The 17,359-nt window shown below is 42.6% G+C and overlaps 1 protein-coding gene across 1 annotated transcript; it reads left to right on the top strand.

Moving 5' to 3' along the window:
* The first annotated feature begins 558 nt into the window (after positions 1-558).
* Positions 559-16,760, top strand: cbln1 (cerebellin 1 precursor). The gene is made up of 3 exons (XM_061774909.1): positions 559-1,218; positions 2,511-2,630; positions 15,007-16,760. Exons 1-3 carry the CDS (start codon positions 955-957, stop codon positions 15,202-15,204), a joined length of 582 nt encoding a protein of 193 aa, XP_061630893.1. The 5' UTR covers positions 559-954; the 3' UTR covers positions 15,205-16,760.
* Positions 16,761-17,359: the final 599 nt, after the last annotated feature.

Genomic DNA, 17,359 nt, shown 5'->3' on the forward strand with positions numbered 1-17,359 from the left:
TCTGAGGACCCACGTTCAAATCCGGTCTGGCCTGTGTGCAGTTTGCACGTTCTCCCCACTCCGGGTACTCCGGCTCCCTCCCACATCCCCAAAACACGCAAGGTAGGTTCATTGAAGACTCGAAATTGTCCGCAGGTGTGACTGTGACTGCGAATGGTTGTTTGTTTATTCTGTATGTGCCCTGCGATTGGCTGGCGGCCAGTTGAGGGTGTACCCCGCCTCCCGCCCGGATATAGCTGGGATGGGCTCCAGCACGCCCGCGACCCGCATGCGGATAAACAGTAGGGAAAATGGATGGATGAAAATAAACCAGTAAAACAGAGAGAAAGAGCAGAGAGAAAGAGAGAGAGAGAGAGAGGTGGGCTGCCTCAGGTGAAGGGGCGGCGATGACGGTGCTGGGGGGGGGGGCTGGAGGCAATTGGAAAATAGGGAGGACGCGCACGCGCTAATCCTATGATGGCTGTGCGTGACCGGAGGGAGGGAGGGACGATCTGCGGTTAAGGGGGGACCAAGTAAGAGCAAGGCGTAAGCATCTTGAGCTGCGTGCAGAGCCTTTTTTGTGTTTCAAACTCTCATATGTGACGCATCAATAATTGAGTGGAGCGCGAGCCAGACGGAGCTCGCCCACCCCCCACCCACCCCCTTCGTCCCACCCAATCGCCAACCTCCTGCCACCATCTCGCCCTCCGCGCTAGGACTGCTTCCTCTGCTGTCCTCCAAGTCAGTGAAAAGCTGCGAAGAAGTGAAAACGAGTGAACAAAAAAGGACGACGAATTGACGAATTAGCAGTTGTCAAGTGGAGGCGGACATCCCGGGACGGTTGTCCGAAAGCACGCGTGTTGTTGGCCAACTCCCAGCAGAGTTCGCTCGACTTTGCGGGAAAGCTGGGGAGCCGCTACCTTGCCCTCCTTTCCCTTCCAAAGCGGACGCAACCCACCGCTCCCAAGTCCGGGCATGTTGGCCTTTTGCCTGCTGGGCGCCGCGTGGCTCGCGGCGTGCCCGAGCCCGAGCCGCGCTCAGAACGAGACGGAACCGATCGTCCTGGAGGGGAAGTGCCTGGTGGTGTGCGACTCCAACCCGACGTCGGACCCCACGGGCACGGCGCTGGGCATCTCGGTGCGCTCGGGCAGTGCCAAAGTGGCATTCTCGGCCGTCCGGAACACCAACCACGAGCCTTCGGAAATGAGCAACCGGACCATGGTCATCTACTTCGATCGGGTAGGGACAAAAACACATGCCGCCTTAAAGTGCTGTTTTTAATCGTGGAGATCAAGCTAAAGACTAAGATTTGATGTCTGGCAGACCAGAAGAAAAAGAGTCCAAAGTTTGTGTGGGGTCATCAACTTGTAGTGAGTTGGCAATTCCATGTTCATTTGTGTATTCATCTCATTATTAGTGTCCATGAGTTTACACCACGACTGTGTAGGTAAAACATTGGTATGAAATGATCATGCAGACTACAATCATTACGGGGAAATATCGATTCCTATATTTTGCTTTGCACTCCTTGCACGTATAAGCAAATTTCACACATGCAAGCGAGCGCGGCGCCTCTTGAGCCGGGGAGGGTGTTGACGCTGCCTTGCTCAAGGGCACCTCGACACTACTAAGGAAACTGACTAATATCTCTCCAACAACTAGTTGCCACTTTTACATTTGATCCGCAGCAGGACTCGAACCGTGTGAGCCTCCGGTTCCAAAGCCAAAGTCCGTACAAATGACTTGGTGCCACCTAAAAATCCAGGTCAGACTGACTAATAAGAGTCACTGGAAGTACCCGCAAGCAACATCCGGTTGTGCCTGTCTGGAAGCCGACTGGTCCGATGCACGGTCCACGTACCGGAAACTGAAGCATCCGTATCCCAATTTTTTTTTTTGGGGGGAGGTAATGCGAGTCTGGCGTAAAGCCTGCTTTAAAACAAATACATAAATAAATGCATACATAAAGAGCCCTCTTCATTTTGCAACTTTCCAAGTCGACGATATTAGCTATGCGAACTGACATGTCGTCAAATAATTGAGTAACCGCGGGTCACGGTGACGACGTCCTACATGCTTGCCGGAAAAGGTTAATTTTCACTCAAACTGCCGCTCAACGACCTGCCACGGTCCGCTTCTATCCATTGAAGCAGACATTTGGCCGCAACGATGCATAATTGAAATTTCATTTGAAAGATGGATTAGGTCTTTTCTCTTTCCCTATAAAGTTAAGGAGTTATGAGTGGGGGAAAGGAGCAGATAAAGGGATCCAGTTATTCGTTTTCAACGGGGAATGTGAACGCAGTGTGGCCAGATGCGCCCTTTTGTGTCCGCATGAAGCGCCTGTTTGAAGCATGTTCTTTTTTTTTTGAAGCGTGGCCTTGATAGGATTCTATATAAATGAACTGTAACACTTAATAAGAGCAGAGATGTCCTTGTGAGTTTTTGTCACCGAAAACTTATGAAATCCAATGCAGCAACTAATTGAATAGTGTGTTGACAACATAACTTTCTTCTGTTCTTCGTCTCAGGTTCTCGTAAACGTTGGGAGGAATTTTGACGAGGAGAGAAGTAATTTCATCGCGCCGCGAAAAGGGATTTACAGTTTTAACTTCCACGTAGTGAAAGTCTACAACCGCCAAACAATACAGGTTAGTGTGTGTGTATGGGGTGTGTGTGTGTGTGTGCACCTTCTTTCCCCAGAGACAATGATGGGGGTGGGCATCAACAAATGAAGGTTAGATGCTGTCCGCCCGCAGGCGCAATCCTAATTAATCCTTACACGCAGAGAGGACAGAACCAAAGCGGGCGCCTGTAGCACAATAGGAGGACGGAAAACTGCGGTTGCTGCGGCTTCAGTACCACGGACAGCAGCGGTTTCCGCCCCGTTTCTTTGGTGCCAAGAGCGCAGCGTTCAAATCCTCTGGTTTCGTAGCACTCAGGTTTAAAACATGTGTTGCATGGAAATATCTTTCACTCCTATTTGTCCGTTAATGCACAGTGCTGCGAAGTGGCCTGCCCGTCATCCTCCTAACGACTGACTTCCACCTTGCATTCCATACTGCCTCTCTAGTCTTTCGATCTGTCAAGTCAGAGGAAATCTTTGAGCTGTTTGTAAGCCCATTTCCCGTGTTAAACGTGGATAATGAGGCTTCTCCCAGTTTTAATTACAATGTGTGTGTGTGTTTTTGTTTTTTTTTGCAAATTAAACTGTTGTGCAATTACCCTGTTGGCTCCCTGGAGTTTTGGCGTTACATGTTGCTACTTAGACGTTATTATTGGAGTCCCAAATTAATTACCATGGCATATCTGCGGCAACAACAAGGAAGGCGGGAAACATTTGTAGCAGGTCATTGTTGTCTGGCTGCTCGCAAATAGAATCGCAGATGACAAATGCGAGACACGTTGCTCAGACGTAATTAAATCAGTCAAAGCAGGCGGAAGACAGTGTTATTGAGATTAAGGAAATATAACACTTTAAACTTTCGTTTCAAAGATAGAACAGGTGTTGATTGTTCTTCCATGATGCCCCACTCCAACCCATCCATGCTCCCCTCCATCCAGAGCACCTGGCGTGTTGAAAACCCCCACTGTTTAATTGCCTGAGAGGCTGTTGGTGTGGTGCATGCAAGAGATGCGAGGCAGCGGATGAGAAAACACGTCACAAGGCACGAAGGGATGAGAGCACATGAAAAAGAAGGTGAGACAAAGGAAAGGCGAAAATACGCTCGCCTAGAAGTGTCGAGGCGGGATGGAGGGGGGAAGTAATGAAGGGGATAGAAGAGAAAACAAGCTAATGATGGACATTAAGGAGGGAAAAGTGGGAGAATGAGGGCAGAAGGAAGAAAGTCTGACGGAGCATTGATCAGGAGACAAAGTCCTTCTCTGGTGCAAGAGAGTGCTTATGTCTATTAATCGTGAGATGCTAGATTTTGTTGCACGCTCATTTGAAAAAATGAAAAAGTCATCAGATGCGGGAAGGATAACGTGGCACCCAGCAATGCGTCTTTCACAAATAGATTTACTACTTTCTTATAAATGTAGTTGTTCCCAAGAACGTAATATGTGCAACATTCTTTTTTTTCTTCAGATTATTTCAGACAATTATTTTCAGTACTTTATCTGAAATGAAATGAAGTACAATCAGACATTCATTTTCCTCGACTAAATGTGCAGAGGGCCCAGCTTCTGTCGGCCAGGCCGTAAATGAACAATATGGTGGTCACAGTGCAATTCAAATCTTTTGGATTGATTGATTGCTTTTCATTGAACATGTAAACACAAAGCTAAGATATTCACAAAGTCTTATATTACAAAAGCAAATTAATTCCATAATATGAGAGTGTACAGTACAATACAATGTTTTAACTAAAGCATTCTGATACAAATAATCATTTTCCGAGCAAAATACACCTTCGCTTCCATTTCCGAAGTGTCCCTGAACGCACCTCGCGCCGATAAACACGAATGGCGGTGGCACTCATCATGGTTGCCAAATACTGCGTTCATCCCCCAACACACGAAGGCTCGGCTATGGCGTGTTCAACCGAGTTGTGTCCCGGAAGTCCCGAAACCAAACGTGGCGCTCTTGAATGAAAATGAACTTTGGTTCGAAAACCCTTCGCAGACGCCAGCAGGAGCGCATTCTCATTAACGTTCATCAGGCAGGAATGAACTCGGTGTAGTTCACGTTCCCCCAAAATATGAACTCGTTCGTGAACTTTTGTTCACGGAACTCGTTCAGGTTCAACTTACCTTACCTTGCTAGCTTACCTTCTGTAGAACGCGACCTTTTTGTCCAGTTTGCTCCCTCGCTGGTGCCCCACTGATGTTTGATGTCTGGTCTGGTCTATCATTGCTTGTGACCTGCTCAACGGAGCAGACTTTTAGGATGTGTCTCTTTTAAAACAGTAGTGTTTAAATACGTGGAATTGTTGAACTGTAAGGCAAGTGAACAGAGTGCGCGACACAAAATTAACTAGTGACGCACCAACATTTCGGCCGCTGAAATGTTTCAGCTGAAAATAGCCCAAAAGTGCATTTTTGTTTTCGGACCGAAATATTTTTTTCACCAAAATAAAAGATAGCTGAATACCCACTTGAATTGATTACACATTACTTTATTACACAGACTCTACACTCACATATAATTTAATAATGACATGAAAAAAATCAACCATAAATGTGAAATAACCATCAATGTAAATAACACATGCATTCTGCAAACTACTAGTAAAATAAACACACATGAATAAAAAAAGATCTTTTTTACTGTAATAATTCAAATTTGCATTTTGCGATGAATTATGGGAACCCCGCGGCTTTTCCGTCATCATGCTAGTAGCTACTAGCCTAGACGGAGCATCCTTATTGTCACCTAATCTCGCTGCTTTCCGCTGTTCGGGGGGTGGAATGCTTGTTGCGTGCTATTTTGAGCTAGCTGGCCCAGCTACCTACGAGCTACAGCTAATGCAGCCAAATGCGATGGCGAATAGAAGAGAGGAATGTGAGACTTGTGTCCATTGTCAGCACAGCGTAGGTCACTAATCATCATCTCCACGACAGCAAATAAACTACATTTCTCGACAAGTATCGTAATAACGAAGAACGGGGTGACGTTAAGACAAGAGGCCGACTGCAACACCTTGGTAATCGCGAAACTGTCACGTGACAAAACCCCAAATTTAGTGATTGGGTGGTGCAGTCACATTAGTCTGGCTGGAAGCGCGTCATAGCGGAGATTAGCCAAATTTGAAGAGCAAAATAGAAGGCAAACTAGTGCGCGTTGATAGTGGAAAACACTGTAATATACAGTACGATGCTCGACAGTCCATAACGGGGGCCGGAAGCCGGAAATGAATTAGTATGTCACCGCTGCACCGTCACTTGAGAAAATAAAGCTATCATTTAAAATGACATTAATATAATAAATCTTGATAATATAAGATAACTAGGCTATATACGATGAGGATTTTTGGGGCTGATCACCGACCGATCAGCAAGTTTAAAAAAAAAACCATCACCGATCCGATCACAAGATGGAGCAATGTGTCGATTGATAGGACATGACTTGTTCATTTATTGGATATACTTGTGTACTGTGCACTGAGGCCCTTCAAAATGATTCTCTCGGGTTTTAGACAAAAGTTAAAACATCAAGGATGGGCCACTGACAAATCAAATCAACATTGCAACATGACAGAAATAATGGGTGCTAACTTATTGGAATTAAATTACTTTATTGCAATTAAATTACTTGAACAAATACTGCTAATGACGTGCTTACTCTTACGTTTCTCACTGTCCCGGCTATATGGACGGATGTTGATCCAATTGGTTGTGTTGAAGCATTTCGATGACGTTCCCCACGACGTACTTCGGTTGTGCCCAGACTGCGAATAACTCACGTGTTGTTTGTCTGAGACGCCGCAAAATAGTCCCACACCGACGACGTGTTTTTTTTCACCGACAAGATTGAAAAGAACTTTATTGGCCGTCAGATAGTTACAGTACTGCGCCACTAGACACGTGACAAGGCTAAGAAAAAAAACAAGCCTTTGGATTCATACGCGACGGCGACGCGAAGTGTATGTCTTTTGCGCAGCCGATCGATGACGTCATTGATCGGATTGGCGAATTATGACATGAAATTTGATCAGCATAAAATTCAAATTATCGGGCGATACCGATCAGATCGGTGTACAGTCTAAAGACAACCTTTATTAGTCCCACAATGGGGAAATGTAGATCATATCAGCAGCAATAGTAGATACAGGAAATGCAAGAGAAGACATTTGGCTTTAAATGCGTCCTCCATATTGATGCAGTAAATACTTTAAAACAACAAATATTGAAGCCATCATTTATGAACGATTACGATTATATAGTAATGATGTGATGTCAAACTGAACAGTATGCAGACTTTTTTTTTAATCCTATTACATAACGGTAATGTTCTTGACATCATTTTAAAAGTCTGGGAATTCAAATTGTTCTGGAAGTGAATTTCTACAGGTTGGCAGCGCTGCAGTCCATCCATCCATCCATTTTCTGAGCCGCTTTTCCTCAGTCGGGTCGCGGGCGTGCCGGAGCCTATCCCAGCTATCATCGGGCAGGAGGCGGGGTACACCCTGAACTGGTCGCCAGCCAATCGCAGGGCACATACAAACAAACAACCATTCGCACTCACGTTCACGCCTACGGGCAATTCAGAGTCTTCAATTAACCTAGCATGCATGTTTTTGGGATGCGGGAGGAAACCGGAGTGCCCGGAGAAAACCGCTGCAGTCATAGCCATAAATGCAATTTTACTAATAATTAATAATTAGTGAGTTTGGTTTATTTTTATATTTTAATCAATGTAAAGCTCTTTGCGTTGCATTTTTTTTTGGTATGAAAAGCGCTTACAAATAAAGTTTGATTGATTGATTGGTCTTTTCTTTTGGTGTTTCGGCTTTCGGTTTTCAGTTTCGGTCAAGACTTTTTTAAATTTCGGTGCGTCACTAAAGTTAACTGTGACCAAAAAAGTTTGAAATGTACAAATTCGCTGCTACTGTATTAGGCAGCGTTCATCCTACACCTCGGAAGGAGACAAAATCAGTCAAGGACACATTGAAAAAGTTTGTCTGGTGCATTGTTTGAAAGGATATGGTGATGGACGATGGATGCGTCACTCCATTCAGGGAATGGCGCACAACGGTGTTCCTTTCTACGGAGCCCCCCTGGTGCCAAGGTATGAGAAAAATAAAATTCATTGATAATCTGTTCCCTCAGTTTAGTAAACTGTACCCTCAGTTTAGTAATCCGTACCCTCAGTTTAGTAATCTGTACCCTCAGTTTAGTAATCTGTACCCTCAATTTAGTAATCTGTACCCTCAGTTTAGTAATCCGTTCCCTCAGTTTAGTAAACTGTACCCTCAGTTTAGTAAACTGTACCCTCAGTTTAGTAATCCGTACCCTCAGTTTAGTAATCTGTACCCTCAGTTTAGTAATCTGTACCCTCAATTTAGTAAACTGTACCCTCAGTTTAGTAATCCGTTCCCTCAGTTTAGTAAACTGTACCCTCAGTTTAGTAATCCGTACCCTCAGTTTAGTAAACTGTACCCTCAATTTAGTAATCCGTACCCTCAGTTTAGCAAATGTCTGGGGCTCCGTATACCTACATATATCTGTCAAGTGAAGTTAATTCTATTTGTATGTTATATTCTTACTCGTGTGAATTCTGTGTATAAATTGTCATGTCGTGATATATACTACATCCCATTTTTTCAACTGAAAGGCAATATTGCTGTAGTTCGAGGGGGTTGATCATTATATAGCAGTACTAGCAGGACTGGCTACAATTAGCCTGCGTGTTTCCTAAACACAGTACAGATTACTAAACTGAGGGTACAGTTTACTAAACTGAGGGTACGGATTACTAAACTGAGGGTACAGTTTACTAAACTGAGGGTACAGTTTACTAAACTGAGGGAACAGATTATCAATGAATTTTATTTTTCTCATACCTTGGCACCAGGGGGGCTCCGTACCTTTCAGACAGAACTCAGTGAAGTGAGACACTGCTGTGACCAAAGTGTGCACTCACACAGTTGTTGCGGCTTCCCACATGAGGATCATTAGATGCGTGGCGACAGCAGTGTGTAAATTGCTTTCAACATGAAGAGGTGTGAGTCTCTGGTGATAAACGTTGCAGTCTGGCCACATTCCGGCAGAAGCCGACCAATCCCCTGGTTGGCTTCAATTATCCGTCCTCCATCCTGTACCTGACACACAGGTTAAAGAAAGATAAAAAAGGACTTCTTAAATGGGCGAATGATTTTTCTGGTGGTTGAAAAAACATAATGTAATGTAATAATAATGCGTTGAGTGTCACTTCTCTAAATCTACATCCATTATTTTACTGTGATCTGGTGTTATTGCCAGATGCTTGGCTTAATTTCACCAACATAATCTGTTCATAGACTTGTCTGGCAGAAGTCTGGAGAATGTACAAACTACCGTTCATATAACAAAGCATTTTATGACGTGAAAACGATTTATCATACTCATCGGCTATGCCACGAACAACCACTTAGTAGTCTCAATAATGAACTACACGCAAAGCTGACATACAGAAACCATCCGAATTAGAAGTCTTCTCATTACATGTGAGTCACATGTACAGATTGAGCAAAGGCACGAACTAATGAGGCCAAATGATACAGTGGGGACAACACATGAGAGGGCAACTCGTCGACTGGCAAGAACAGAAATAAGAGGAAGGAGGAGGAGGCGGGGCTAAACAGGGCCCAAAGTATAAGATAGAACTGGTTCAATAAAACAGTCTCGCAGTGGAAGCAAACTACAGTCCAATATAAAGCAGAACTGTTCAATAAGTGGAACAGCTCTTGGGATAGAAACCACGATACTCATTTAACACTCAAAACAGTGACCCTCTTTTTATAATATTGAAGAAAGTACTTATGAAGTGATTTTATAGTTTTTTTCTTTCTTTTTTCATTACTGACTCGTTAATTCAAGATAATCTTTTGACATCAGTAAATATTTTTTTTGTTTAAAAAAAAAACAATTGTGGAGCAAAATTTTGGGGGATAAGAGGTTTGGAAATGTAAAATGCAGAGTAAATTAAATTGCCTGAAATACGGTTGAACATTTCAATTAGGTTTCTTGATTGAATATGAGCAAAATTAACCATCATGTCTGCAGAACCAAATATCTAAAAACCCAAATTGGAGCGCACAAGATAAAAACAAATCTCTATAAGAAAAATAATGTATGGCAACATCGTATACTACATTTAGCGACAAACACTGACAATGATCCATTTTTCGTACTAAGTCAAGGAGCGATTGAAACCGTTGCATAATTGTAATATAAAAATATAAACGTTTATATCGGTATACTTTGCAGACGACATTTACTTCATAATATTGGAGCCGATCATGCATACATTGTTCCCGGCTGCAAAGAAATCCATGCGATTGGCTGGCGTCCAGTCCAGGTTGTACCCAGCCTCTCGCCCGAAGTCAGCTAGGATAGGCTCGAGCGCCCCTTTGAACCTGATGTGGATAAGCCGTATGGAAAAAAGATGGATGGATGCAGTGAAATAAGGGTGACTGTTAACCTCCGTGCATGGGCCAGATGCTTATTGCAAACCATTTTGTGAGTTAAGAGCGATATTAAGTAAGGTGAACGAGCATGACACAAGAGGAATCCTGGGTGAGAGGGATGAAAATGGGTTAAAAACACCAATCGCTGCTGAATATCATTTTTTTCCCCCCACCTATTTTGCATTTTAAAATGCACACTTTCAAACATGAAGTACTGTCGTGTCTTCCCCATACGTTGATCCCGTCCAAAGAGTTTAGTCTCCGAGCCTACTGCATCAGCCAGTTGCAAAGTTATTCTTCTTATTCTTATTCAACTAATAAGAGCAGCCATTTTTATTTTAACACGCATATTTTAGAGACCACCTGTTCTGAAAATATTACCGGAATTGTGGTGAGCTTTGAAGCTGTCCCTTTATATAATAACTTGAGTACCTGCCGTGAATGCAATTAGACGATTCGACAACTCTGAGAAATGCCATTGTAATTCTTTGTGCCACCCATGGGCCGGAAAGGCAATCTTATTATTACTGGTAATAGAGCCAGATTCCAAATCTCTAGCAATTGAAACTAAACACGCCAAGCGTTGGAAAATAATGACGCTTAATGTAGCATCAGTGTCAAAGATCCGAGTTCATGTCAGGCTGAAGAAAAATTGCATTGGGCTAAACATCTATGGCGCTCTGTATCAAGGATCTTTGTGAACATGAAGAGCTCTTAAGACCAAACTCAAACTTTGAAGACAATAACGTTGTTTTCTGGGTTACATACTATAGGTTCCTTATTGTTGTATTTTTTTTTGGGGGGGGGGGGACCCTACTGACAACGACCACGTTTACTTTCGACACTTTGTATATGGTAAGACAAATAACTTCGTGATTTTGTTTTGTTTTGCAATTTATTATGCTATTACATGTTATTCTTATTTAATTTTGAATTTTTATATTTGTATTAGTGGAGGGAGACTAGCAAAGTAAGAATTTCATTGATGTGCTTTTCTTGTGCATGACCAACATCTTGACTCTTTAATATTGTTTACATTCGGCGCAGATAGCAATGACAAAAGAAGTACGTATATAGTAGTCCGTAGTAGTATGCTTCCTGCATTCCCTTTGTTGCACTTGGTCGGTTATTGTCTCTTGCTCTATAATAAGGCGCTTAATTGATGCTTATGTATAATGAATGCAGATCAATTGAGGCCTGACCAACGTGCAGCCCTATTATCATGCTTTTATTTTTATGCCTAGTAATTGTAAGCGTGTAGTAGACTGTGTGTGTGTGCGCGTGCATGCGTGTGTACGTGTATTCACAACATGGCAACATGTCACCTCTTTATGGGTCAAGAGTTTAATAAGACTGATTTAACACTTTTGGCCATCTATTTCATTCCCCGATTTTGTTTATTTATAATCAAAATTCCAGATGGAGGAACTTGAAGATTTGATGATTGACTCCTTAGGCTTTTTCATCGGTGAAGTAAATATTATTATGCCACAAAGAACTGGATTGCTCAGCTGCAGTAATACAGAGCACTTTTAAACCAGACTCTTGGCCAGTATCGTAATAGAGCTACAGAGATACAATCATCATAAACAAATGGAGGATGCCAGTTGGGATACAATGTGGTCATCGAGAACCATGCATTTGTCGGTATTACGGTCACATGACACTGGTAACGTGACACAGGATACCATTGCTCCAGTTAGTTACAGTATATACAGCATATACCAATTTGAATGAAGAGAAAAACTGACTATGAGCGAAACGGACTAAACCAAAATGAATCGTTTTCAGTCCCGTAACAGTACAGACTGGTCAGGCAAAAAAAAAAAAAAACAAGTGTCAGTCAAAGCAGGTGATCCTTCTTATCTCCAATGGCTAATAAGCGTGTGCTGGACATAAAGTGGAGGAGTTGTGGAAGGACACAAGAGAGGGCAGGGAGCTGACTGCCTCGAAACAAGAACTTCAAACGGGTAGACAACACAGGTGAAAAATGAACAAGTCAACAACAGTTCTATATAGATCGGAGCTAAAGTACAAGTGATATGTAATGAGGATATTATAAACATGAATACTGTATATTGTTGGCACCCAACTTGAGTTTCAGCACTAGGAACGCCACGTTTTTTTCCCCTCCCCCTATGCCGACCTATGGCACATCTCCCTCCTGATATAATTTAAAAAAAAGGGGTTCAAGTAGCGTCTGAGTGTTTTCTTGGAATTATTCAAGGCAACATACTAACACTCATTCTCACACGTGTGCTTTGACTCTGAGTCACCATTAGCAGGTTGGCCATTAAAGAGGAGTGGCGGGCCAAAAGAGCTCTCCACTCTCTTCATCCTGCCCACACACACACACACACACACACACACACACACACACACGCGCGCGCGCATCAGGAGGTGGAGAGATGTTGAAGTGTATAATTATTTGATGTTTATGGTTATGCTGCATCAGTTGATTTAGTGATAAATTTGGAATCCCTTAACTCCGCCAAGCATATTATTTCTTTTCATGGTACTTTTGTAGTTTCAACAATATATAGAGTACTCTTAAGTCAACAAGATCAGAATCAGCATCATCTGTATTTGCCAAGTATTTCAAAAACACGCAATTTGTCTCCGGTAGTTGGAAAAAGTTCCCAACCTAATACAGCACCATCAATTCAGCAGTGTGCGACGTGTGTCAGGAAAGTTCAAGGACTGGTGTCGCAAAACATATTTCAAAACAAAACATACTACAAGTTTGCACTGCGGGCCAGACATTCAACCCGCGGCGTTGGGAAAATTCATTTTCTATGTGAAATAGTTCAGTTCACAAATATTAAAATGAACTAGTTCAGTTCATAGTTCATGATTCACCATTCAAAAAATGAATAGATTTTTTTAATATGCTGCTCAAAATATTGGCATTTCCCCATTGTTGCCACCCATTCAGTCCACACTAGTAGCCAGCTAATACAGATTTCACCACAGAAGTCAAACGGCGCAAGCTATTCCCCCCCCCCCCCCCCCCCCCCCCCTCCAGGCACGCATCACATTTTGATGATGCGTGTGGCCGTGCGAATGTTGATGAAGACGTGTAAGAGAAGACCGGGTAAGTGCGTTACAATCCAGGGAATAATTTCACGTAGTGGTCCTGGCTCGCCATGCTTGTAATATTGTTTGATATATTTTTTGCTAAACATGACTCCAACATGATTCTAAATTGCCCGTAGGCATGACTGTGAGTGCGAATGGTTGTTTGTTTCTATGTGCCCTGCGATTGGCTGGCAACCAGTTCAGAGTGTACCCCACCTCCTGCCCGATGACAGCTGGGATAGGCTCCAGCACGCCCGCGACCCTAGTGAGGAGAAGCGGCTCAGAAAATGGATGGATGGATGGATGGATGACTCCAACATCAGCATTGGCCTTTCATTGGGAGAATTCTCACCTGCCATGTGGGAGGCTTGGGTTTGACTCCTGGCCAATGCAAATGATTGTAAATGTTTTCCATCTCGGACAACTCATTTCACCCTCCCCACTATGGCCGGCCAGTTCCTTTAGCCTACCATCAGTCCACCGGGGAGCAGCACTGCCAGAAGGTTTGCGCCCCTCAGCATCTGACTGGACAATACCAGTGGAGGCCACAACTTGTCACTATTGACCCTCACCACCAATAATCAATCAAACAACTCCTGTCACCCATAGACTTGCTTGCTTTTAACGTTTTACAACCTTCCACACTGTCACTTTTTGTTATTATTTAAAAAAAGGATAATGGCTACGTAAAGGATTATCTTATCTAGTTTTGTTTGCAACTTTATTTTAAAAAGTGTTACTTGTCCAAGTCATTGTCATTACCTGTTATTATACTAACCCTCCTATGGAAGAGTCAATTCAATTCCATTCAACTTTATTGTCCCTTAGGGAAATTAGTTTTGCAGGCAGGTAAAAAACAAAGACATCGGAAATGCGATCACATACAGTCAACAACAACACTGGAGAGGGATGAATGCATGACAAAACCCCCAAACCGTAAGGGACAACTGGAGGCAGGAACGTCATTATATTCATTATTATATTCATGCATTTTAAACACAGCCAAGAGAAAGTGTGGTGACGACACAGACAAGAAAAGGAAAATATAGGCCGATCGGATCAGTAGGGATTGGATGAACTTTTCCATAAATCTAAGGCCAATGAAACAAATGTTAGAATTTTTTTTTTTTTACCAAATTCTAACAGGCATAAAGTACGGTAATTCGGACTGGTTTTGCCAAGACCACATCTGTCTCCAGTATCGAATGAATCGACAGTTAAATATCAAACTATTCTGGCAAAGCTCCCCAACTCTCGAATTGAGGTCAGCTCAATTCAACTCCCGGTATATCGAGGTAGTTTGTTCACAACAGGGTCTCCACTGCCTATTTCTCTACGATGGGAAAGCGCACGTCTGCCTCACAGTCAAAGGATCTGGGTTCGAATCTCGGCTTTGACCTTTCTGTGTGGAGTTTGCATGTTCTCCCCGTTATTGCATGGCTTTCTCCAGGTTTCTAAAAACATAGCAGTCTAATTGAAGACTATAGTTGTGATTGTGAGGGTTGAATAGTTGTTGGTGTACACATAGTGTACCCTGGACTCCAGTTTCTCTGTGACCCTGAACAGGATAAGTGGTACAAAATCGATGGGTGGGATGTAATCTGAGAGAGAATTTGATTGTTTTCATAATAAGCGAACGTGGACGGACATGTTTTTGTTGGTCATCATTATCATTTTGCTCTTTGGCTAATGAATGTAAAAAGCAAAGGAAGACCAAAAGAAATGGAAATCCATGCAAAATAACTTGGTGTCAGGTGTCCATTGTAATATTACAACATACACCGTTCATTTCCTTCCTTCATTCATGATTCTGTCTTTATCCTTCTCTCGTGTCTAGGTTAGCCTCATGCACAACGGCTGGCCTGTCATCTCGGCCTTTGCTGGTGACCAGGATGTGACCCGCGAGGCAGCCAGCAATGGCGTTCTGATCCAGATGGAGAAGGGGGACCGGGCCTACCTCAAACTGGAGCGAGGAAATTTGATGGGAGGCTGGAAATACTCCACCTTCTCTGGTTTTCTGGTGTTCCCCATGTAGAGGAGAACAGGGGAAGAGGAGCAGGGGACGGAAAAGGAGGAGGGGCCAGTTGTTGATGGAAAGTACATTGAAGAGGTGCCAAGATGGAGGGACAACGGGTAAGAGAAAATGGCGTGAAGGAGGTGACGACGGACTTCTGTTCGGGATGCGGCTGAAGAGTTTAAAAGTGTGGCCATCGACTTCACGTCCCTTCATTCTTCAATCCATTTATTCCTCCTAGTGTTGTTCTGTGGATGGCCAAAACATTTTTTTTTTAACTCTCTGCGCCATCTTATACATATAATGTGAGTGTTTTAAAGCCAGTATACCCCCTTTCTTCCCTTCATTCCAGCGACAACTTTGAGGAATGTTTCTTAAATTGCTCAGCCCATCAACTTTTTTTGGTTTGTTTTTAACTCACGCTTGGTGGTGAAGTTGCTCTTATTTTTAAGCAAGCAAGGTCACGCCACACCAAATCTACATATATCTCACCCCTTATGTTTTGCATATATAATGGAAACTATTGGCTTTGCCTTTTCCACTTCAAGCGCAGATTTAGTCGGCTGCATGAAGTCAGAAGCTGTTTTACTGTAACTATGTTCCCCAGAAGGCTCCAAATCCACCAACTTGCCATCAAGCTGCAACGGACAGTAAAACACGTACAAAATGCCAAGTTAATATGGGAGATGTGAATCAACCTAAATGTTTAGTGTAAATAACAATAATAACAATGATACGGCAACGAGTTGCAAAACTGCTGCAAAGCACGAGGCAGAAGACATTTTGAAAAGTGCTTTTTTTTTTTGTTTTTTGTAAATTTTATTTACACTACCTCTTTCTTCTAAGGTTGCTCTTTACCCACAGTTTAGCTTTACCTTTATCCGACCCCCCCAGGATCCCCCCTGTTCCTCCCACATGAGCGTCTCCATCTCATCGTCCTCCCAACCTCCCCACGTGTACGTTTATCAGCTGCTGTAATCGTTTGCCTCCGAGCACGGACTAATCCTTGCTTTACTTCAACGTCAGACGTGGGAATTTCGGACTCTCGAAAGCAACAATATACATATGTGATATTATATAGAAGATCCAAGCCACTGTTTCTACTGCTACTATGGTGATGATGATGATGATGATGATGATAACAATAATACTCATACCTGAAAGCGAATCTGGCTGATGACTATAATGTCTGTATATTCTGTATTTCAGTGTCATATGAAAGAAAAAATATTATAAGGGAATCTTCTAGTGACTTTGTGTGGAAAACCGGGCTGCTGTTCTGCTCTTCTGGTTCAAAGAAAATTTGCTTCTTTTTTTTTTTTTTTAATTTCAAACAGGTTTTGACTATAAATCTCAGATAGTACATACATGATACAGTATATTACCAGAAGCTAAAACATTATTATTATTAATATTATTATTATCTTGGCTGTAAATTACATGTGAATATTTAGACCTTAAAAATGATTTCTTTGATTTTATCACTCAACCAAATGGATTTATTATCAACTGTTTTCTTATTTTCTTTGCTCTGAAATCAATAAAAGTTAGATGTAATTTTATTTTTCTTTAACCTATTCCACGTCTGGTCTGGTAGTTTATTCAGTAAACATTTTTAGTAGCATGTTCTTGTCCACTTGTAGCTATTGTCTCCCATCTCGACTTCATCCGCTACTGTTTTCTCTTTTTTTTACCATTTTTTTTTCCCTCAGGCTGAACCCCCCCCCCCCCCCACACACACCCCATTTCTCCTCTCCACTGTCTTTCTCCACTCGGTTGGTTTTTAAGGTTTTGTGGTTTGTTTCTCTCCAGACTAATGAGCTCCGGGGGGAAAATTTGTGCTGGAATAAAAAAAATACTAATAATAAGAAAACACAAACATGATTTCCGTCTTCCCTTCTCCTTCCTGTCTTCTCCTTCTTTTCATTTCATCTCATCTCTCCCTCTTCATGTCTTATGTTCCCGCCACCTGTCCCTCTCGAAGACTCTTTTAAACATCTTGTCCTCAATTTCTGTCTGTCTGTGTTCCAAGCTTTGGCTTCTCTGTAAACACAACTTAATCTCCTTATTATCCTTAAATTGCTTGTCATCAACAGATAATCTTTATTTCTCACGTAATGTTTGGAATACTTGAATTGAGCTCATTTGTGGGTATTTGTTGTACAGGTATAACGGC

The sequence above is a fragment of the Phyllopteryx taeniolatus genome, chromosome 5, assembly GCF_024500385.1.
Source record: "Phyllopteryx taeniolatus isolate TA_2022b chromosome 5, UOR_Ptae_1.2, whole genome shotgun sequence".
Taxonomy (NCBI): domain Eukaryota; kingdom Metazoa; phylum Chordata; class Actinopteri; order Syngnathiformes; family Syngnathidae; genus Phyllopteryx; species Phyllopteryx taeniolatus.